A 23,129-nucleotide genomic window follows, 5' to 3' on the forward strand; every position below is an offset into this window, starting at 1 on the left:
CATGGCCTGTGTGTGTCTGACTCGAGATTCAGTGGTCCCATTAGGTTTGATTCCAATCTTGCTTCTCCATATGAGAGGGAATTCCCATGTTGGATGCTGCTAACGACACTGCATGCAGTGTGGTTAGTTAGATACCAGCCAGTTAGTACCCGGGCAGGGCACCTGCTTGAGGCACAACGCTGAAATTTATGAAGATGGGCCCTTAAACCTTGCCACATTAAAGTGTGAATATCATGATGGAATGGATTTAATACACAGATCAGGTCTTCTACTTTGGCAAGAGTCTGAAACTGCATGTGTTCATTTTTGTGGCATGCAATTGGGACTCTTACTCTACACAGTGGACTTCGTTATCCTGTTCGCTAGTTATTGTGATCAGTACCGTTAAAAGTCCTATTAACCAGAAAATCTGGGGTCAGTGCTAGAAAAAAAAATTCTAGAGGGCCTTTTGGACCACTAAAGTGCGAGAAGCCATTACAGTGCTGTGGATTGTAGCCCTATGGATCTCCCACTCTTCACTCCCATCTTCCTCCCTTCCTTTACGGCGTGGTACTTGTGTCTATGCAGAATTGCGACAGATGCTGTGCTTTTTCTATCATGTAAGTCAATTTGAAACGCCGCTGATGCCTGCTGTACTAACGCCTCCTGGACATCTGGGTCTGTTTCTGTTCGCTGTGTTGTGGCATTAGAGGAAGCGGCAAATGAAAGGTGCCGCACGGATGCCTGGATCGGACGCCCGGCAGGGTCAGCTTCGTAAATCTATGAATCGCTTGTTGACGTCATGACCTGTCGTGGCGGTACATTGCGCAGCCCTTGTCAAACACAATAGCATTTCATTGAAGGCATTAAAGTTCACCGGTGTTCTATAATTCATTTACAGGAAAGAAAAGGCGCAGTATCTGTCACTCTCGGAATCCCGCTATCATCCTCACGGTAGACAAGGGGAATTATGAACAGCGTTTCATGATCAGGGGCGTGACGCAGTTGGTAAAACGCTGGACTGGGGCTCCAAGGGATGGAATTTCGATTCCCGGTAGAGATAAGGTTTATTACTTTATCTTTAACTCTCATTCTCGAAAGCGTGACACCCTCTGCCGACAGCTCCTGCTGACAACAATGAAGCTTAGTCTTTTGCCTTAAAAATCACATTCATGGCACTGGAAAGTTGTAACCATTCTTCAGGGGTTTGTGCAACTTTATTAGAGATTTAGGGCTGCTGCCAACTTGTGTTGCATATCTGAAGGGGGAATAGGAATTAACCTTCCAATGCTCTTGGATGCTGACAGCCACGCAACACCTAGGCTATGCAGGCACATTCATAGGGCTTGGTTAAAGTGGAGATTCTGTTAGCCGCCTACACCATCGAGTCATGCCCTCAAACGTGGAGCTTGAGTGTTCCTCGTATTTTTTTTATCAAACATTGGGTCAGTCCAAAAACATTATTGCTGCAGTAAATGCTGAGGTTTGCAACTGCTGAAAGCTGAGAAGGGGAATTTTCCTTTCTAATTTTCTTTTGGGTGCGATCGGTATTTTCATCTTTGTGTGTGTATGACGTGCATGTACTTGACTTCAGGCACTTGTGTCGAACTGAACACTGAAGTTTGAAGTTAAGGTTTAAGAGGTCCGTTCATGATCACCTTAACGAAATGCATGTGTCTAGAAAGCCATTGCCTTTCTTCTGGAATGCTTCACTTATTTACATTTTAATGTGCCCTTTGGTTATTGTATTGCAGGTTCCATGATTTCCAAAGCAGCTCTGAATTTCAATCAAATTTGGATCCCAGTGAACTTTTCAGCGGTCCTGTGGATTTTGTTACTAACTATGTAAGTTATGTATGATGCCTTGCAGGCATCAAAGTGCAGTTGTGGTCAAGAAATGACAAAAAGACTTAAGTGATAATTGTGGTACAAGCATTGTGAGCAAGTGCTTGCACTGTGTCAGTCCTTTTTTGCCTTTGTTTTTGTGATGCCTTTTGACCATGAATAAGAACTATCCCAACCATTCATTTTAGAATGGACTAGATAGTCGTCTAATGACCAATTTTATTGTTTTAGTCTGCTGTTACCTACTCCCTTAAGATATCTGCGCTCATAAGATGAAATGCTAGCACTTCTGATACTTTTAGTTGGCTGAATCATTTTAATGCGGTAGTGTGAGCTCCTGTTGGATCTAAACCTCACTGCCACGAGAGACGAAATTCATTGATTTTTTGAGGTAGTGATGACATTGTAAAGGTTACATGACCACACAGCACACCATACTGCATCACCCTCAAGAGTCAGATTAAGAAACGTCTTCCTTGGCCTGCCTGAAACTGAAAAAATTCTGGGGTGTCGTCTTCCTGTCTCATCGTAACCCCACGGCAGTGAGACGCAAAATTTCATGATCGGCAAATGCAGTTATGAGGTGACCATGAAGGACCAATTGCAGAGCACCACCCACAGAAATCGGATTCAAAAATGGGCTCATAGCCTGCTCTAAAAATTTGGTGTCTACAGCCACCAATGAGCGTCGGGGGTGATGTGCTGATAAGCAACAACAAAAGGGCCGCAAACGCGCAAAGTAAATTTAGCTTAGAGCTCTAATGCTAGCATATTCCCTGTAAAGCCATCTTCAGTGGTCTACTCATTTTCTTGTTTGCATTTTTGGGAAAAGTTAGGATGGGGATGGGTGTGTGTGACTTGGGCAAAAGGCTGCATAGGTACAAGCAGTTCTTTGCATTGCACTTGGGTCGCCATCTGTTGTAAGATTTTTTTTTTACTGGAGCAGTCACCAGGTTGAGTTAATTGCTTTGTTGGGCTATTTATAAACTGAGTTAAACCTGCACTGTAATCAGACGTCCAGTTTTTGTGTCGAAGCCATGTACATTGTGACATCTTGGAGAATTGTCTTGAAATCAGAGGCAAAAAAAAAACTGTCTGCTGCCCTAGCATGTTTGCTTTGAAGTTTGAAGCTCCTCAAAAGAAAAGGCAGATGCTCAAATACTTTTGCTTTCTTTGACAATTGCACTTAAAGTGTAGTGTGCAGTACCAGAGGCTTTCTTTGCATGGCCGTTATGCCCAGCAGAGCACATGCAGCACCTGCCTGTTAAGACATTCTCATGCAAAATGCTGCATCAGTTTAAAAGCATGTGTGAGAATACTGTCATGATGCACTGGTATATGTGTTCTTTGTTTTCCAGCTAGGATACTAGCTCATGCTGGCACTTGTATTTTTACTATTGAGGCGAGCTTAAATGAACACGCAGACATTGTGAGGACGTAATATATGTCCTTAAGCACTTCATAGGCATGTACAGTAGTGAGAGGGAAGAAGAGAAAAAGTTTTATTCTTAGGGCTTGAATAAAATCTGGAGTGCCAAGTTCCTACCAATATTGATTTTGCAATTGCTTTTAGACGCGTGTCTTTTCTTAGTATTTTAAGGCAACTTTGGTGCTTTTTGCAACCTCCCCAGACTTTCATGGTAGGTTTTTCTGAGATTGTTTTGCTCATTTTGTACAAAGTTTCGCAGAACTGCGGTGTTTGGTTGGAGCCCAAATCAATTTTAAAGATTACCAATTCGTGGCATTTGAGATTTCGACGAGTGACCTTGGGTGCGTGATGTAACTGGATGCGTGTCCATCTATATTGGCTCTGCGGCTGCTGTAGGACAAAATTTTCAGCTTGCTTTTGAATTTGTCGGACAAATAGCAAGTCCAGCTCTCACTTACAATTGCCAGTTTAACTAATTAAGCCATGCATGATTCTTTTTGCAGCCATACCCATGACATTATAGCTGTGTATGTTGCGATGTCACGAGTGACCGAAACTTTCTTTTGCTATGGTTTATAAATTTTTTTCTTTTAAAATACTGCTACATATATTTTCAAAAATTAATTTCTTTTTGTGCCGGAGATGGCCGATTTTAAGGAATGGTGGATTATGAACTCAGTACTAAAAAACAAAAACCTGAGTTGCCCATTAATGGTTCCTGCTTGGTGTCGCAGCATAATCCACAACTTTCTTTTTTTGACAACCGGCCTCTTTCAGGATGCTTACAAATTGATGGATTCTTCGTACTGCCAAGGGCACCTCTTGTGTCATGGCGTCAAAGTGCCTATACCTCAAGAGCACCTGGACAAGACAATAATTTCTAAACATCTGAAAGCAGTAAGTATTTTGTAATTTGCGAATTATACTCTGGAAAGATCGTTGGACTGGGTTTCTTGAGTTGCTTTTTATCTCCCCCGAACATGAAAAATTCATGTCGGCAATGGGGTGCAGTCATGCAAATGTGTGGTGCTCACCTGCAGCTCACTTACGTTCCTGATTGGCCTGACAGAGTGAACAGAGGAATTGAGGCTGGTCATTAACTGACACTAAGGACGTCTGGTAACATTATTCCTTTTCAAAAGTGCATCATTGTGACTGTTCAGACGAGCTTGAAGACTTCATTTGAGGTGCAATGCTTGACATTGATTGGACGCTTTGAGCAAATAGAAGAACAAGAACAATAAAGAATTTGCAGAGCTTAGTTTGTTTATGTATAGGTTCCATCTTTCGCAAGTACCAGGTGCAAAAATTCATGTTCCCATCATTTTGTCTATCTTATCGATGTAAGACATAAAAGTGACATGAAAAAAAAAAAGTTTGCTGCTAGCTAACATATGATTCCACAAAAAATTCTGAAATCGAATTTTAGTGGCATTGTGGGAAACTAGGGCCTCTATGCATAGTGTATATTGTAGAATCTCAATGTTATGAATCCTGTTGATACGAATTCGTAAATTTTGCTGTCTAGTGTGTTGTGCAACATGTGCAGAATTTCGGATCTTCCAAATACTTGCCCACTTCATCGTTAGCAGTTTGTGGGGATGCGTGGCCAACGTCGCAATTGCCAGCTTCGTAGCACCGCGAGCAGTTGGTGGCGGTGCGCATAGCCTGCATATCGTTAACTTTGCAATTGCTAGTTTCACTGTACGCGTAAGGAGCAATTTGCGACACTGCACGTTGCTGACATCACAAAGCTGAATAACGAGCATCTAGTGAGTGCACAACTGTCTTCGAGGTATGTTACCGAGGCGTACATGGGTAATTATGAGTATGTTAATTACGAATGTCACAGTTACGTGACAATATGACCTGCAAAAAAAAGTTTCAGAGTCCTGTGACTACGTGACGAAGGTGACGAGACCAGGGGAAGAAGGACAAAGGGATAAAGAGGGACAAAGACAAATGAGGCACCTAGTCGCACATAGGAGGCACTTGGTCATTACAGCAGCAACGCATGCTTTTGCATTTCTCCTGTGCAGCAAACTAGTGTGAAGTCTTTCCGGCAGCTTAATTAACCTTTCTTTTTGCCAGAACCTGCGCTCTCGGAGGTTTCGTGCTCCAACACCCATTCAATCAGTGGTGTGGCCAGCTGTGGAATCTGGTAGGAACGTTATTGCTGTGGGGCCTCCGCATTCAGGCAAGACACATGCCTACTTGATTCCACTCGTGTCGAGGATATTGACGGAGACAGACTACAAGCTGCTACCTAAAGGAGTTGGGGTGAGTGTAGTGAGGATAATTCTCTAGGGTGTGTGTCACTTCCGAATTCTTGCTTAGCTAGTAGAGTTTTCCTCACTCATTTAAACGGATTGTAGAAAGGCAGTTGGACCATACTGATTGCATTCTGTGTACATTTATGTGCTTAGTATTATTTTTAGAAGAAAAGTTCCTCTATTGAATGTTTAATTTGAATTGTGCATAGAATAAAATTTTCAGTGCATATTCAAATCAAGTGTCAAGCTTTGACGTCACCCTGTTACTGTTTCTTAAATTTTTAGTGCAGAGAAAGAAAAAAAATAGCATTAATTTTTTGCTTTCCAAATGCTTTGTTTGTGTTTTGACTGAACAGTTTTTTGTTTGTATGATGATGTCGATGCACTTTGTATAGGGCTCCTTCTGTCAAAGTTCTGAGGTCCCTGTAGCGCGATCTTATTTTTTTTCGTTTGAGGTTGCAGTTAGTCTCTTAATCAGTTTAGCAGGTAACCATTCCTGAAACAGATTCTGACCAATAAGCTTGAACAGTCTGGAAAAGGTACCAAGAAATCGTATTGCACGAAATGTAGCCCAAGCCGTTATTATTATTATCTTTGTTTCTATCTGCATGCATTTTATGTGGATGGCGGCTTGCCAACATTTCAACAAGGAGACTTGCCTTCGTCCAGGCGAGACAGTTCCACTTGTTGGCTCGGCTTGCGAACTGAGGCTTGTTCAGTACTCTTTCATACTAGTAGCAGTGCTACAGGAAAGTGGGGCAGGCAATAGTTTGCTGAGACTTCACTGTCTTGTCCTTTGCGTTCTGAATGCTGTAGCATGCAGAAGGAGTTATGGCATGAGTAGGATTTCGCTCATGTTCGCCATCTATTGAACTTTGTGTGCTCAATAAAATTGTATGTTAGTGATGCTTTTGCTTCTTCAAACAAAGCAATGGCAGCCACAGTCACCTGTTGTGATACTAAACTATTAGGACTAGCAAGTTTAAGGGGGTTTGTGTTGTAGTTTCGTTACATGGTGACCCTGATAGGTCTAAGAGAGCTTTGGTTGCAATATGAGTCTAAAGAAAAGAACATTTGATATTACTCTGCAACCCAGGGCCCATATTCAGAGTTTGCGTCGTTATCGAAGTATTGCTATCTCACGTGATCTCGAGTCATCCGATTGGTCAAAACGCCGGAACTGGGTGTTGCCACTACGGAACCGGAAAAGGTGGCAACATCATGTTTCAGCGTTTCCACCAATTAGATGACTCGAGGTCACGTGAGATAGCGACACTGCGATAACGACGTAAGCTCGGAATACGGGCCCAGACAATTTTACGAGCTGGCTCATTGGTACTACTGTACGTATATGGAGACTGCACTACCCAATAGTCACTGCATTTGCTCCATTGGACAATCAGGAGCTGCTGTTCACAGCCTTTTGGGCTGCGGCAAAAGTGAGACCGCGCTTTAAATCTGAACTGTGTGAGACGTGCATCTGACTCGTGGCTTTCCTCATTTCCATCTTCACAAAATGTCATCCAGATGTTTGTTCCGCAAGCTATGTAGGCTGGTGATGCATTCCATCATCTTTAACATTCTTCCATCTTTAGCATTCTGTGTTGAGTAATATGCCATATAGATCGCATTATAAGCTGTTAGTTGTGAGCCTTTAGAAGCAGCTGCAGATGTTCCTGCAGCTTTCCAGTCGCTGATGTTGCTGTTGGAAGACAGCTTGTGCAGCGTACTGCAGTGTGTGTTTTGTCTGGAAAAGGCATTGTGAAGTGCAGTGGAACCCCGCTATAGTAAACTCTGATATAGTAAAAAAACTGAAGCCCCATTTCATCTTCCATAGAAGAGCATTCTTTTCCTTTTATAGTAAAGACATCCTTTTCCTTTTATAGTATAGACATCTTTCACTAAAATTGGTTATGGTAAAGTGCGTGTGGCCATGGTGACATACTTGAAATGAGATGGTCACAGGCGCACTACCTAGGACTACGAGGCATTTTTTTTTTTTTTTTTTTTAATATAACATGATGCTAGGCTCACCAGCTCTGAGGCCAGGCCAACATTACGAAGGCCCTGAAGTCTTGAGGGAAAGCATGCGGTGCATAGGAAAAGTATAGCTGGCTATGAATGCAGAAAGAGGGCGGTGCAGTCAGTTTGGAAAGTAAAAAATAAAATAAAAATAAAGGTGGCAGATATTTTTTGCCTAATAAAAAAATGTTCAGTAATTCTGCTTTTTGTTGTTTTCACTTTAGCATTTAACGAATGGTCAGCTTCAAAAGTTTGTTATAGCAATAGTGGCAAAATAACGGTTTGGTTTCCTAAGTGCATGAAGCTTGCATTTTTCAGCACGGAGCAAAGGCAGAGGCCACTGGTTAAGTAATGCATAGTATAAAACCGAAAGTGACAGAAAAAGTTACAGGTTGATTCGTATGCAGGCAAGTGCTCACAGATCGGTTTGTATGAAGAACAAAGAAATGTTTGCTAGATTGCCTGTGTCAAAATGCTCATGGCTTAAGTCCAATCATAAATTCTAACAAGGCCAGCTGCGCACAAAGCTGAGCAAATCTCTCTCTGAAAAAGTGCGCAATAGTAATTCACTAGAGGTTCCAGAATCTGCAGAGAAATTCCTAACTTAGCTAATCATATTAACAGATTTGTCATTATTAGAATTTCAGTGATGTAAACTTCGGTAATCGTAATATATCACATGTATTATATTTGTTATTTCAGTAAAGTATCAATGTACCAACAATACAGTATCGAGTGTCTGTCTTAAGAATTGATTTCAGTTCTGTATCTTGTATCGGTATCGAAAATACAATTTTTCAGAGCATCAAGTATACTAGGTATCGAAGGTAATTTTTGAAGTATCTTGCCCAAACCCAGGTGTACTTGCACCACCTGTGGAAAGTGGGCTCAGGTGTAGTCCTGAAGGTGACCAGTGAAGAAACTAAAAGCCTGTAGTACATTGCAGGTTACATTGGGTAGAATATGCTTGAGCGAAAACTCTGTAAAAATTGTATGGAGACTTTAAATATCCCAACAGAAGAATTGGGCAGCCTCTTGTGCTGGAAAACTGCATTAAAGGAGTACCATCACTCTTTATTGTTTGATACTGTGTCAGTTTTAAACGACTCTGTGAACTACTTTAAAGGGGGGGGGGACAAAAAGGAAGTGATGAAAGTAAATCTTCGCATTGACTCACGTTAGTTTAGCATAGTAAAGGATCGAATTGGAAGCTTTTGACAGCCTTCCCATCTGCCACAGTGATGACAGGGTCCTTTGAGAATTCTCTTTTGAGAGATGTTCGCTTTCCTTGAGAGGAGTGAAATCACTTTGAAGGAGCTCATTGTGAAATCAAAATCTGCCTTAAGACATATGATGGAGAAAATGAGTGTTACATTAAATTGGTTTTTATAGACGCTGGCATATTTCTGCAAATTAGCAGCAATAGTGACCGCTGATAAAGGACACAAAGCAGTCCGCTTTACAGGCAGTCGTTGGCAAAATACTGAAATTCTCGCTGTGGATAAGTTGCTTCAGTCAGCTTGCGGAATGTCCATTGCAGAGGCAGAATATGTGGAGCTCGGTTGTGCAAGAAGACAAATCATTACATTTATTCTCTAATAAGCCTGGTCATGGGCAATACTGGGCAACTGTCGACAAGCTGAGAAAGTTGTGGTGGCACCACATCATATATTTGTCACTTTGTCCGGACAAAAAAAGAGTGCATGCTTGGCACAGCTTATGCTAGTGGATAGTTAGAGGTTTTTATCATGTTTTCTCGATATCTTATTCAGGTGGACAGGGAGATAACATATCTGAAGTTAGGCTTAAAGCACGACAAGCTTTTAGCATTCTAACATGCCTTTTATGACATTCTCTTCATGGTTTATTATCCTTTGCAAGGTCTTTCATGTGTGCAGTACTGTTATAAATCGTAAGCTAGTTAATTACTTTTTGATTTTTTGTTTACATAGCCTCTGATGCTGATACTGGCTTCCACATGGCGAGGAGTTCATCGCATTTACGAGCAAACAAAGCTGCTGACCGAGAAGATCCTCAGGCCCAGATGCAGTATGCTTTATGGTGGTGGATCAGAAAACGGAAAGGAGGTGATAACATAGTCGTTTATTTTGGTGTGAGCACTGTCCCCCAAATGTATGAACAGCATCTTGTTAAATGTTCTATGACTGCCTGCTTTTTTTTTTTTTTGTTAAGATTGAAATTGTCAATGGCTGCGACATCCTGGTGGCAACTCCAAACAGTTTTCTTCGTTACTTGGAAAACTACAAAAGACTAATTGTGAACTTGAACCGATGCTGTCACTTGGTCTTGGATGATGGGGAACGGCTCCTGGACAAGTACGCCCCAGAGGTATAGGTCACTTTTGGTAATTTTAAAAGAAACTGGAGTGAAAGTGCTGCTCCATTTGCTCCATTCTATTCCAAAATGCTTTCCCTGCTCCATCCTGCTTCAAACCTTGAAGTTTTGTGATCAAATTTGGCAGAACCTGGTTTTACTGCTCAGTGGACCTAGGAAACTGTCTGCAATGAACTACATGATCTGTTCTAATGATCCTGCTGTGAAAACAAGCACATACTTCACCATCGAGCCTCTTTGTTAAGAACAAATGTGCCAAACCTACATGAGGCAAAAGCACACTTGAAGCATTATAGGGCGATGCTACGTAGGTGCAAATCACTATAAAGTTTCTGAAGAGTGTTGGAAAGCCATACAGGGCACATCTTTAACGTGTTGAACTTAAGGCAGCCTCAGTGTCGCTAAATCAAAAGTATGAGGAGCGCCTGGCAGAAGCTTACGAAGTAAATAATCTAAAGAGGATAAAAGGCTACCCATGAGTGTTGTCAATCCTCTTTTCAGGCAGCACTGGCCAGTGCTCGGGAATCTATCGACACAAGCACAGGATTGAAAAGAATGTGTACAAGATAGCATAAATGTACTGCTCATTAGTGTGAATTCCAAACCAGTGGCGGTACTTGAATGCATCAATATACCTTGGTAAACTTCATGTTTGAATCTATCAAGTGGTGAAAGGCTTTAATCAGACTTGATTTTCAGACCTGAAGCGTAGAAAAAGCGTAACAGTGGTGCATGTTACGTTCACAGCACGGACTGTGACCCGTGCGGTGAAGCATCCTCGAAGAGTAGAGGAAGCACATACTAGTTGGTTTGGTTTGCGGGCTTAACGTCCCAAAGTGACTCAGACTATGAGAGACACTGTAGTGGAGCTGTAGATAACAGATGTAGATAAGACTGCATCAGCCAATACTGGCATGATAAAGAGGATACGTTGAACACCACACTTTCTTAGCATGCATTGGCATAGTTGTGCACACAGCAGCACAGACAGTGAGAAATACTGTGCAAAATTTGTCGAACGTCTCACCACTAAAGTAAACTCTGCAACAAAAGGGGGGGGGGGGGGGGGGGGGGGGGGGGGGGGGGGGGGGGGGGGGGGGTTGATTTGAGATTATATATGGTACTTCGAAAACAAAAAGCAAAACCCAAACTGAATTACAGTGGACTCTCTTAAAGAAATGGAACCTATTTTTCATTTCACACACTTATTTTCATGTAGATTGCACAGAATGGCACACTATGAGTGTAAAGCTAATTCTACAGCAAAATATTTGTGATATGAGCCCACTTGATGCAAACTTCGGATGAGACGAATTCATGACATTTTTTGGCTGGAGTGCATTGCACTCCAGTGTATCTGGTTTTGATTGTATAGGGAAGTGCACCTAAAGTATGCTCTCACTACACCAGTGCCACCTCTCTCCCGTGGCAGTCATTTTGGCACTTGTGTCTGGGTATGTTGCCGTCAAAGTGCATCAAGTCACCCACATCCTGAATAGTGCGCATGCTACATGCGACGGTGGCATCCTCCCTTCGTTGTGTGTACGCGTCCTCCTGGTCATGGGAGCACAAAAGAGGTGTTGCAGCCCATTGCGAGTTATGGCTGGAATTCTGCGGCCTTCAAGGAGGTTGTTTATGTCCTCCTCGTGGTTGTTTGTATTACAAGTACACAATAGCAGCATGCTTGCTGTGTCACTGAATGCCACCCTTGCAAGTGCATTTGCCACTGCTTATTGTAAGCTGTTGCTTTTAAGGGGGGAGGCTACCCTTGAACACCAACTTTTTTTATTTTTTGAGATATTTGAATGAAATTTTCAGGGTATGCTCATAGTACACACATTTGAAAAACTGCTAAGTTTCATGGAGCTAGGCTCATCGGTTCTCAAGTTAGAGAAGTATATCAAGATAGTTTACATAGGTCCCTAGGGGCAGGCCTGGAGAATTTGCAAAATGTGCTAGCAGTATGAACTAGCAGTATGAACAGTAGCAGTATGTGCTAGCAGTAGTAGCAGTTTATTCCTGTGAGATGAGTCACGGTCACGCGACGCGCTGCGCGACGCTCTTCGGGATTCGTTACGGGAAGCACTGTGCGAGTGAGAGCGTCCGAGACGTGGAAACGAGCTTGAGTCGAGTGCTTGCTTGTGATGTTCTTCGGCGTTACTGCGTTCGACTGCTTCCTTTTGCTGTTCTTATGCGTTACGGCGTTCCCATCTCCGTCGGCGCACGACGTATGGAACTTTGTATTTGGCTTTGCAGACGCGGTCCCCGGTGGGGTGTTGCTCACCGCAGAGCTTGCATTTGGGGACACATGTGTGGCCCTCTCTTGGATTAGAAGCACCGCATGCAAGGCACACGCGTGCATTCGGTGTAGGACACACGTCGCGTCTGTGGCCGATCTTGCCGCATACCTTGCAAACTTCTATTTGCTTCTTGTAGAGACTGCACGGGTACAGCGTGGATCCGTATCGCACATTCTTAGGAACCTTGATACCATTGAACACTACGGTGACTGTCGTCGTATTTCCGATACGCTTCGCACCCGCGGCGAGGGGGTTGTACTTGGTTACGACCTGCTGCATTATTTCAGCTTCGCTGTCTTTAAGTGATATGCCCTTGACTGTGTCGTGGGCGGCCGTTCCATAAGCGCTCACTTGCTACGTGTTGCCTTGGACATTAATAGCTTGAATTCGAGCATACTTTTCCGCCCGCTCTTCGCTCGGAGTGCTGATCACCATAATGTTCTGCTGCGCATTGGGACACGCCGTATCCTCAGCTCGATCTGGCACCTCAATTCCTGCTGCCACCATGATGGCAGTAGTGACGCATGTAATTCCTGCCTTGTAAATATCGAGCCCTCCGCGGGGACGCAGGACGATCTTAATTTCTTCTGCTTGCATGGCGGGCATGCGAGCAGCCCAAATAACTGCGGCCCTAACGCTCTTGATGAATTTAGGGTTTTTCTGGGAGCTCGGTGTATCAGGTTGAAAAGTAGACTCACCCGGCGTTCCTTGCAGGCGTGGTCGGCTCCTGTGCCCGCCGATGTGCAGCCATCCGGGCGAGCGTTGAAATTCCTCGGGGGTGTTTCTTGTCCTGCTACTTGTACGCTCATCGGGGAAACCTGGATGTTATGCACCGAAGTGGCGGCAGAATCCTCCATGTTGTGACTGAAGTACGGCCAGCTAGGCCTAGCGAGCCCTGAATTCGCTTCGGCCTAGCGTCTCCTCTTGGCGGTGAATCAGGAAGTCTACTAATTCGAAAATGACGCACCTTTGATAAAAGTCAGGTATCTGATGATGGCGGATACCTTCACCAACACGGTGGTATTAAAAACTTCTCGATCCAAACTAATTAGCACTGCGAAAGCGGAAATTAGCGACGGAGCTAATATGAGTACGTCTGTCCTCCATGACGATCGCAGCGCCTCCCCTCAGCGATTTACACTCTCTCCAAAATCTTCCCTCAGCTCAAGCAAGAGGTGGCCAGCAGTCACTAAGACAAACAGCGCCAGTGGTTGCACTTCCAAAACACACAAACCTAAGGCCCAAACATTCCGGTCGCTACCCTTGGTCGGTTGCACCCGGGTGGCGGTTTCAAAGGGACGTATGTCCAGGCATCTTCCGGAGAAGGCACTGAAAGCAGCTCCCTCTGCCGCACATTCTCCACAGCCCGTGTTTCGCCGCGTTTCGGAGATTTATGGCCTCCGTACCCTTTCCCCTTAAACCGAGAGACAGAGCAGTTAGCGCCGAACCGGAACACATACGCGACCGAGACACTTCTGCGAAAGGGAGGCCGGCTTGTAAACACGCACACACACTCTGTCCTGCAGCAACCGGCCGCTCTTCCCATAATTCAGTCGGTTTGGCAACAACTGTCCAAACTCCAGGCAAGTCGAGCCCAACACCTCCCCATCAAACTGTGCTGCACAGTCTTCAAGCTTGCCGCACACAACAAGATACAAGAACTCGACGCTTTTCCACCACTTGCCGACAAGTGCCCCTCGGCCTCCCGCCGGCACAGCGACCCACAGCGAGCAGCTTTGGACAGACCCCGGTGAAATCCGTGATTGCGGCTAGTAGTGCTAGGCACTAAAAAAAAAAAAAAAAGAGCATAACCAATGATGATGATGATGATGATGATCTACTCGCTGCCTGGTAGCGCGTGCACACGAGGCCAGCTAGGTTCAGTAGCCCTTCAAAGATGGCGCTTGTTACTACCAGCAGGCGACTCTCGCGGTGGTAATATTGGTGGTGTGATGATTATACGAGGGAAAAAAAAATTCAAATTTTTGACGCCCAATGTTGGGTGTGCGAGCATTACGCGAGTGAGAGCATTATGAGAGTAAGTATGGTACGTGCTTCCTCTACTCTTCGGGGATGCTTCACCACACGGGTCCATAATTTAAAGGGGCCATTTGTAACAAGGCACCACTGTTATGCTTTATATGAAGAGAGGATAACCAATGGTCGCTTAGGGTAACAAACTGGATTCCAAGGGAAGGAAAGCGTAGCAGGGGGCGGCAGAAAGTTAGGTGGGCGGATGAGGTTAAGTTCGCAGGGGTCAAATGGATTCAGCTAGCACAAAACCAGAGAAATATGGGAGTGGCCTTCGCTCTGCAGTGGGTATAGTCAGGCTGATGATGATGATGATGGCCACTGTTATGGCGCTGCACTGCAAAAAGGGCAGCCATGGCTGCCAAAAAGTGTGCCCGAAACTAAGCATTTGCGAATCTGTAAATGATCATGTTTTGCATTACTTTCATCTCCTATGTGCACACAACCATATTCCAGGTGCTCATTAAATAATATTGCTGTGATGCAAACTTTTGCTGTGATTTAAACATTTCTTCCGAGGTCCGAATTTGCTATCCTTACTTTAGTCCTCAAGTGTCCACCTTGTCAAAAAAAAAGAGCAGCTGATTTTTTTTTCAGCATTTCTACTGTTTTTTTTTTTTTCTACAGATTGCAAAAGTGCTGACTGAATTCTGGAGATCTCAGGATTATCGTAACTCAGACATCCGCTTTGAGCAACTTATAGTTTGCTCAACTACGTGGACGAAGGGCCTGGACTTGTTTCTATACAAGATACTTGCAGACAGGACCCCCTTAGTCTTCTTTTCATCTTTTTTTGAGGCTGCCGTATACGCGCAGGTGCAGACAATCACACATTTTGCTGAGCCCCATAGGCACAGTGATGTGCTGCTTGGTGAGTGTTGTCTTTTGAAAAAGGTATTGGCTCTTTCAAATGCATGTGACATTTAAATAAAAAGATCAACCTTCGTTTTATATTTTAAACAGATATTTTGCAAGGTAGCCAGTGCCAAAAGGTGGTCATATGCACCTCTAAGAAAGAAACTGCCATTGATGTGAATCGTTTCCTCTCATCGGCAAGTATACATTCCCTGCTGATCCATGATGAACTTCCCATGGCTAAAGTTTCAGGTAAGTCATGAGGGCTTTCGAAATCTTTGACTGGCTTTCAGATATAGAATTTAGATTTTAGTAACTAAAATGATTCCGTGCCATAAAACATATCCATTTATGTCAAATGTTTCTGCAAGCACACTTGGTTTACTTCCTACAAGTGTTGGACAAAAATTATATTATTTTAAAGTGCATTTGATGTCAGATACTTAATCAGTTCATCCAGTACAAATACAAAGCACAGTGAAGCTCAGATATGTCGTCTAGGTATATCAAACACTTCCTTTAAAATCCCATGCAGAAGTATGGCACTATTGTTCATTTATTGGAGTCCCGTTCTGTGAGAAATTGAATAAAGTAAAATCCTATTGGAAAAGTTTCCAAGACGGAGTTCATTGTGTGCAACGTGCAGAATTCCAAACCTATACGGGCGCCACTACGTATGATATGTACGGTTGGGCCGTGACCGAAGTGTCGGGCGCTATGCTCTGCTGGCGTTTTGTTGTCTTTGCTTTCACTCATCGCACTGCTTGCGCAGGGAACAGTTTACTACGATGTTTGCATGCATATCCACTCCACAATCATTCGTAATGGTATGCTTGGCACAAGTAGTAAGCTGTGTCTCTGCATCTGTAAATAATAAATAAATCCCCTCAGCTGTAAATAGATCTGCGTGAATGCATTTCCTAAACCTGCTAGTGTTGCTAGCCACGTGAAGGGTCCGTACAACCACACCACGAGAACTTAGGCGAACTTAGGCTGTAGTTATCGACTGTATTTTGTCTGGCATACTTCTTTTCAGTGCAACGCCACCCTCTTGCGAGAAGTACACTAGTTGTCATGCAGTTGTCAAACTAGCTGACCAAAGGCTTCCATCAGCTTCAGTGATATGTTGATTTTAATGAGATATTGTTCATAGTATACAGGTGACAGGTTTACATTTCTTACGATAGGTGGTCACTAGTTCCAAAGCACCATATTCTGCAGCTTCTATTTGAAATGAGGTAGGCAAGCTTTGCAACCACCGAGTGGTGCACTGCCAGTGTTATGGTAGATAACACTCCGCTGAAGAAATGGGCTTGTAGCATGGATGCATGCTTCTTTGTTGCAGCTGAGCTTATCACTGTGTATTGCATTTCATCAAAATATCAATATATTGCACTTTTTTGTTATTCTCTTCGAGTTTAACATTTACAGGATCACCTGTAGTTGTCATTACATCTGCCCGCAGAACAGCCCAGTTGGCTGTGTGAAGTGATGGGTCGTTAGCTTAAATGAATCGGCTCTGTGTGAAAAACATGGAGCCAGCTTAAGGGAGTCATGTTGCTAATCTAGTCACTGCATTTTCACTTAAACACACATGCTTGTATACTAGTACTCAGTGTTACTGTAAAATGCCGTGCAAGCACCCACCTGAAATTTGTAGGTAATCATGATTGGGGGCAGGTGCTTGCTTAGGCCAGGCGTGAAAGTCTGATTACCGATAATTAAATTTAAGATGACTGCCATCAGGGTTGGGGTTCAGTACTTCATAGACATGAAAAATGCCCGACGAAAATATGGAACAGTTCATTAGAAGACGTGAAAAACCAGGTGTTTAAAAAAAAACAAAAAAAACACTGTTAATCTTCGTCACTGAATGCATTGAACGAGTCTCTCAAATCAGGAAAAAGCAGGTGTGTGCACTCATTGTCAAGGTGCCGTAGTGCTTGGGCACTGATAGCCCGCAATCCATGCTACAGCAATCTGTGATGTGACTGTATCCAAATGATTGGCAATTGTGACACAAAGACAAAGGAGCAACAATGAATGCGCATTAAGAAGCTTGCTTGACCTTGAGCTTTGGTGTATGGTCAGAGTTATTGCCATGTTCACCTCTCTTTCCCTTCGCAATATAAGGTTCATGGAGATATTGATCAGTGGACACTTGGTGCAGTCTGGAGATAGCCGACAATGCATCCTTGATGTGTCTGCTGTGCTTTCAAATTATTTCCGGACAGGGGACATATTTGTATGGGTGCTTGCCTGGTCTTTTAGAAAAATTCGAAATCCAAGAAAAAGCGAGATGGGTGCTTATTTCAGCATTCTGTACTACTTCTCAATAACTTCAACTTGGTTGGTTTGAAATCTCGGAAACTGAGTGTTTCTGTGGTTCTATCATTTTTAGTGTAAATTTGACTGGATAGTTTTAAAGCAGCGGCCTGCTGTGGTCCTTATTACTTCAAATCAATTCGGGTTTACTGTAGCTATGTGTAGTGGGCTTGTATGTGTTAAAGCTTTCTACATAGTTTCATAGAAGAGGTTACGAAGCCATTTAATCTGCAGCTCTGTCTCTCTGACTTTATTATATAGGGATTGTAAGAGTTTTTTTCTAGCATGGCATGTGTAGATAGATCAGGAAATATTTTCTAAATAGTACATTTGTTAAATATAGGATGTAAAATTGTGTGGGCCTGGGCCTATTCAACAGTGAGAAGCGCACATTTAGTTGCCTCCTATCTGTATTATAGGAATTACTACTTGTGCTGAAACATTGCACCAGCTGTGTCTTTGAGTCTCAAAGAGCCCTAAGAATATCTATATCATTAATGAATTTGATATTACCTGTCATGAGTATTTCTTTGTGTATCACAGCAGAAAAAAATAAACGCTAGAAACTAGAAAATCTAGACAATAAAAGCTAGCACTATCACGGTGTGGAAAGCAATGTGGTAAAACTTTGCAAAAGAAAATTTTTATTGTGTTTTTTTGCCTAAAGTGAGCATAGATGTTTTGAGGGCACGAAGTAACAAATGGTCACCTTCAATGCGCAGAAGTATCAAGAGATTGGATGAGCGATTACGCCAGAAACCAGGGCCTGATTCTTGTGGTTCAAGACAATGTGCTGTTCTTGACCAGAATCCGTGATGCTACTGTCCTTGTCCATTATGACATACCATCAAATTCAAAGTCAAGCTTTGGGTTTCGTTACTCATGCTTGGCTGGCTATATGAAGTCATTCAGAGCCATGGTAAGTTTTCAACCTTTGCTTTGAACACTTTTAGTCGATCTTCTTTACAAACCTTTAATAGGTGACCTTGATTAATATACTTGTGTAATACTTGCTTGGTGGTCGATAATTTAAAGAAAATTCCAGCCAGATGAATCTTTTCTGTGCATAATTTTGCCCGCACAGTACATTCTGCCTTGAGGTACTGTATTTACACGATTGTAAGCTGACCCTTTTTTTTAGAATTCGAAAATCGGAAGGGAGAGGGTCGACTTAAAATCGAAACTAAAGTATGGCACCCTTTATAAGAGCAAGAAAGGGAATATTGTCACGTTCGCCTATAATACCGCAGTCCAGGAGACAACCCGTATGTCCCCCTTCCAGCTGGTGCATGGAAGGCAAGTAAGTCACCGCCATGCTTGACGCTATGCTGCCTCACGCACCACCAGACAACACAGCTGATGATGCCCGGCTAGTATGCGAACGCGTGGAGGAGGCTCTACAACTGGCCAGACTCCACATACGACAGCAATAGCGTACCGATGCTCATCACTACAACCTCCGGAGACGTGACGTCAATTTTCGTCCCGGAGACATGGTGTGGGTGTGGACACTGGTTCGCCGTCGAGGGCTTTCAGAAAAACTCATGAAGCGGTATTTCGGGCCATACACAGTTGTCCGTTGTGTCGGTGAACTTAATTACGAGGTACTGCCCTGTGTAACGCAACCATCGTCACGCCATTCCTTGCGTCTTGACATTGTGCCTGTAGTGCGGCTTAAGTTGTATTACCAGTGATCACCGATAACCCTTCCTTCCACTAGCAAACGTTCTGAGACCGTGTGTGCTTCTGCGCGGCGGTTAATTCATTTTTTGTTTAGCATCGGGATGATGCTTCTTTTCGGAGAGAGGCACTGTAGCCGAAGAAGAAGAGGAAGTGCGAGCGTGCCATGAAAAAAGACGCTGATGCGGGCGATCGTTGCGGTGTTTTGGGTATCCCCGCCGTCGAACTGGTTCCTACTGCCGCCGTGCTAACCTGCGGTCGCTGTCATTGTTCCGTCCTTTGGCTAGGACGTGACAATATATGGGGAATTTATTTGCTCTATGGCTTCAAGTGCAAAATTAAGTTACTGTGCGTGCTTTTCAGGGAGAATTTTTCTTTTCTAAATTTTACTGCACATCACGAACTGCACCTGCGGGGGTGTCAATTGTTTTGGAAGAGCCAATTTTCAGATTGCGGCGGCGGTCGCTTTTTGCACGTCAGTCGTGTCGCGTAACGGTGGCACTGCCAGGGAGTATTGATTCATATTGAAACCCATTCGCAGCACGAATAAAACGACAGGTAGGAAACACGCACGACAGGACGAATGCTGCACTTCCAACTAAAGTTTATTATGAAGTGCAGCATTCGTCCTGTCGTGCGTGTTTTCTACCTGTCGTTGTTTTATTCGTGCTGCGAATGGGTTTCAATATGGATCATTACCAACTGGCCCAAACGTCGGTGTTATCGCAGAGTATTGATTGCAGAGCCAACACCGATCATGCATTGAGTTCATGTGTGTTTACATGTTTGCACTTTTGACTTTACGACTGGCTACATGCTTCATCATGAGCTCTTCAGGTCAAAAAGCATTCAGCGCTAGTTCCGCGCAGTGTTCGAGGCGGAGGCCATCATTTATGAATGGCGGTGGCAGTAAGAAAAAAATTGTGTAAATACGGTAATAACCTGTATGACTGTGGTCAGATCATCCTGCGTATCATATTCTACCTGGAACTGCAAGGTGCATCAACACTGCTAACTTGTCTTCTACACTAGGCTGTGCAAAAACCAGAATGGAGTGCCTCATCACTAGCCTTAATGTGCCACCTGCCCAGTTCAGGCACCGGGGGAATATACACCGTAGCAACACATTGTTTGCCCAGTGGTGCTTTGCATCAAAGGTGCCGCAAAGGTCATTTGAATCTTCAGTAGAATCGTGATTGTGCATGACTTTCAGGTAACGGCGTGAAACTGTTGAGGGTCATTCCATGCCAACTGATCCAGACTGTGGTCGGCCATCTAAGACATTTAGGAAAACGTTGTGGCTGCTCAAATTATCTTAATAACATTATCCCAGCTCATTTTGCGCGGATATATTTTCATGGGTCAGTAGGTACATATATGACTGGTAAAAACCAGTCAAAAGACTAAGGACAAAAATGAAGAGGCACACACATGAAGAGGCACGTGTGTGCCTCGTCTTCTTTGTCCTTCGTCTTTTGGCTGGTGTTTTCAAGAAAACATTTGTGTGCATGCCTATGAAACGTTTTGTCTGCAATTATAACATGTTGTGCTCTTTAGGAAATAAAATTTGAAATAGAAAATACAGATAAAAATGCAAAAAAGCACTTTTTTTTTTTTTTTTGCAAATTTTTATGAAAATGTTTGTTCAACCAGTAGTAAAAGTGTTTGTCCGAAAGTGTTCATCCAAGTTGTCAAGAGGGCAAAGAATAATAAAAATATTCCAGAGTCCAAGAAGTGTAAGGTATCTAAGCCAAAATCTTGATTTTCAAAACATTTGCTTTTTCACCAGCAGTATTTCCAGTAAAACTGTCAAATATAGTAAATTGCACAGTATCAGGAGTACTTGTTGTTTGAAGCGAAATATTATTTTTTTCAAATTTAATCCTCAAGTTCGTCTGCATTGCTCTGTGTTTGCTCTTCAGTGAAGTGCATGCTGCAGCCAACATTGAGATAACACATAAGTACTGCTTCATGGTGCTCTAAGTGGATTCTTCACTGTCACATGGGCACTTCGGACCGTGGTCAAGTTGATCAAAGTCGAGCTCAATGCCGATCCGGCGTTGCTACACGGCGAATTCAATTGTGATCGCCCACGATGCTGCTCTACCTTCTCGACAGCAGTCAAGCTGTTGTTTCCACCCTTGTTCGCAGGCATTATTCAGATATACCAAATAAAACTAAACATTACTCAAAATATATATTATAAAACAAACAGTATTAAAATAAATAACTTTGTCTAAGTTTACGCGATTTGAACTGCAAAGCTATGTTCAAACTCTCGACACCATGTACGTGGCTTGGCAGTGGTAAACAAACATGCGGGCTCGACCACGTTTGTCACTTCCCGCGTGTGCTAGTCACCTGGTGCCCTGCCTGTGTGAGCAGTGGTTGACACAATTGCTACTCGTCCGCTGAAGCTGTGGTCAGAAAAAGAACAGTTTTAATCAAGCTTGCGTTTTTATACCTTTTACAAACAAATCACGATGTTCATCGTGTGCGTAGCACCATCTTTTGTGTAGCTATCTTAACTTTTTGATTGGAATTAAGTGGGCAGGTGTAGCACTGTCCATCTCGACCGTGCTTGAAACTTCAATGCTTCAATCATGGTCGTTGCCGATTGCGATCGTAAGTACCAGTGTGATAGCAGTATTACATGTATTTGGCTTTCTAAAGGTCCTTAGGAGTGTTCATATCTAGCCACCTTAAACTCTTTGTTCGCTTAGTACGATGTATGTCCCGCGTGCTGTTGACAAGATTAAGGCTTGGTGTAGTGAAACTCTCGTATCCCTTTCATCAGAATCGCTCTCGGAGGTCACCTTCAATTCCTTGAATAACTTCTTCAGTCACCCAGAGGACTATGACACTATTGATAGTGCCCTCTACTCACTTGAACAGCTCATAAGGGGTCATTATTGGATAAAAGCATTAAGTGGGCAGGTGCAAGATGCACACAGCCAAAGGAGGCTCTTGAGAGTGGATTGAGAACGCCTTGGCAGACTTCCCGGCAGAAACGCGCACTCCTAAAGCTGCTGTAAAAAACCTTCCGCACATTCCCAGTCCACAGGCCCCGCTGGGGTGGTGCAGTGGTATGGAGCTTGACTACTGTGCCAAAGGATGCAGGATCGAATCCCGGCCTCTGCGGCCGCCTTTCGATAGAGGCGAAAAGCTAGGTGCCTGTGTGCTGTACGATTTCAGTTCCAGGGGGTTGAAATTTCTGGAGCCCTCCACTACGGCGTCTCTCGTAGCCTGACGTTAAGCCCCACAAACCAAACTCCCAGTCCGCAGCATCCCTATACGGGAGCCGCTGGCAGTCATTGCTCTCGGTGCCATCTCTGCGCCCTTGTTCAGCACAATAAGCGGTATATTCTAGACAATGATACAGCATTGGGCTGTCTCATTATTATGCCCCCCCCCCCCCCCTCCCCCACCCTCCACAGGAGCTATCATCTCGAATTCCTCAAATCTCTCACTTATCTCTCAACTTGGAGAAGCAGCGCAGTGTTCATGTTTTTCTATGCGATGGCCTGCCCACATGTGCATTTTAGTGCAAAAGCAATACTACTCTAGGTTTCGAGCCTTCAGCGTAGCGCGTCTGTAGCCACGTCTTACCCGTGTGACGCTGTGACGTCACACCCCACGTGACACTAGGGTGAGAGCTGGGCTACCAACTAAAACGGTCGACGTAGCGCGGCGGTAGCCACATATTACCCACGTGACGCTATGATGTCACTCCCCACGTGACACACGGGCTAGCAGGAGCTGCCAACTTCTCTCTCTGTCTCTCTCGTTTCACATGGGACGGTTATGTCAGAATCAGCCTACTAGGGTCCTGGCATTCACGTTATCCCTATAGGCCACTAAGGCACATTCATACGGCTTTGTTAAAGCGGAGTTTTATATGTGGGCTGAGGAAGAAGAAAGAACACTCGGTCACCCGCAGCTAATGCTTTCGCTCAATGTTTGATTCAGCAGCATTGAGCCTTTGTAATTTTTTTCAAACTGCATTTGCAGCTCGTTTTTCTGTACATGCAGCTT

The 23,129-nt window shown here is 43.8% G+C and overlaps 1 protein-coding gene across 3 annotated transcripts in view; it reads left to right on the forward strand.

The window, feature by feature from the left end:
• LOC146205123 (uncharacterized) overlaps nucleotides 1-23,129 on the forward strand; it is a 168,637-nt gene that overhangs the window by 70,412 nt on the left and 75,096 nt on the right. For all 3 annotated transcript variants that reach the window (XM_084589816.1, XM_084589818.1, XM_084589817.1), the window contains exons 11-18: nucleotides 1,734-1,824; nucleotides 4,031-4,150; nucleotides 5,345-5,533; nucleotides 9,501-9,635; nucleotides 9,742-9,897; nucleotides 14,862-15,105; nucleotides 15,198-15,341; nucleotides 18,137-18,333. In XM_084589816.1, coding sequence (XP_084445942.1) covers nucleotides 1,734-1,824; nucleotides 4,031-4,150; nucleotides 5,345-5,533; nucleotides 9,501-9,635; nucleotides 9,742-9,897; nucleotides 14,862-15,105; nucleotides 15,198-15,341; nucleotides 18,137-18,333 — 1,276 coding nt within the window. The remainder of the gene's footprint in view (nucleotides 1-1,733; nucleotides 1,825-4,030; nucleotides 4,151-5,344; nucleotides 5,534-9,500; nucleotides 9,636-9,741; nucleotides 9,898-14,861; nucleotides 15,106-15,197; nucleotides 15,342-18,136; nucleotides 18,334-23,129) is intronic.

The sequence above is a fragment of the Amblyomma maculatum genome, chromosome 1 (genome assembly GCF_055883805.1).
Source record: "Amblyomma maculatum isolate TAMU_Amacu chromosome 1, ASM5588380v1, whole genome shotgun sequence".
Classification (NCBI taxonomy): domain Eukaryota; kingdom Metazoa; phylum Arthropoda; class Arachnida; order Ixodida; family Ixodidae; genus Amblyomma; species Amblyomma maculatum.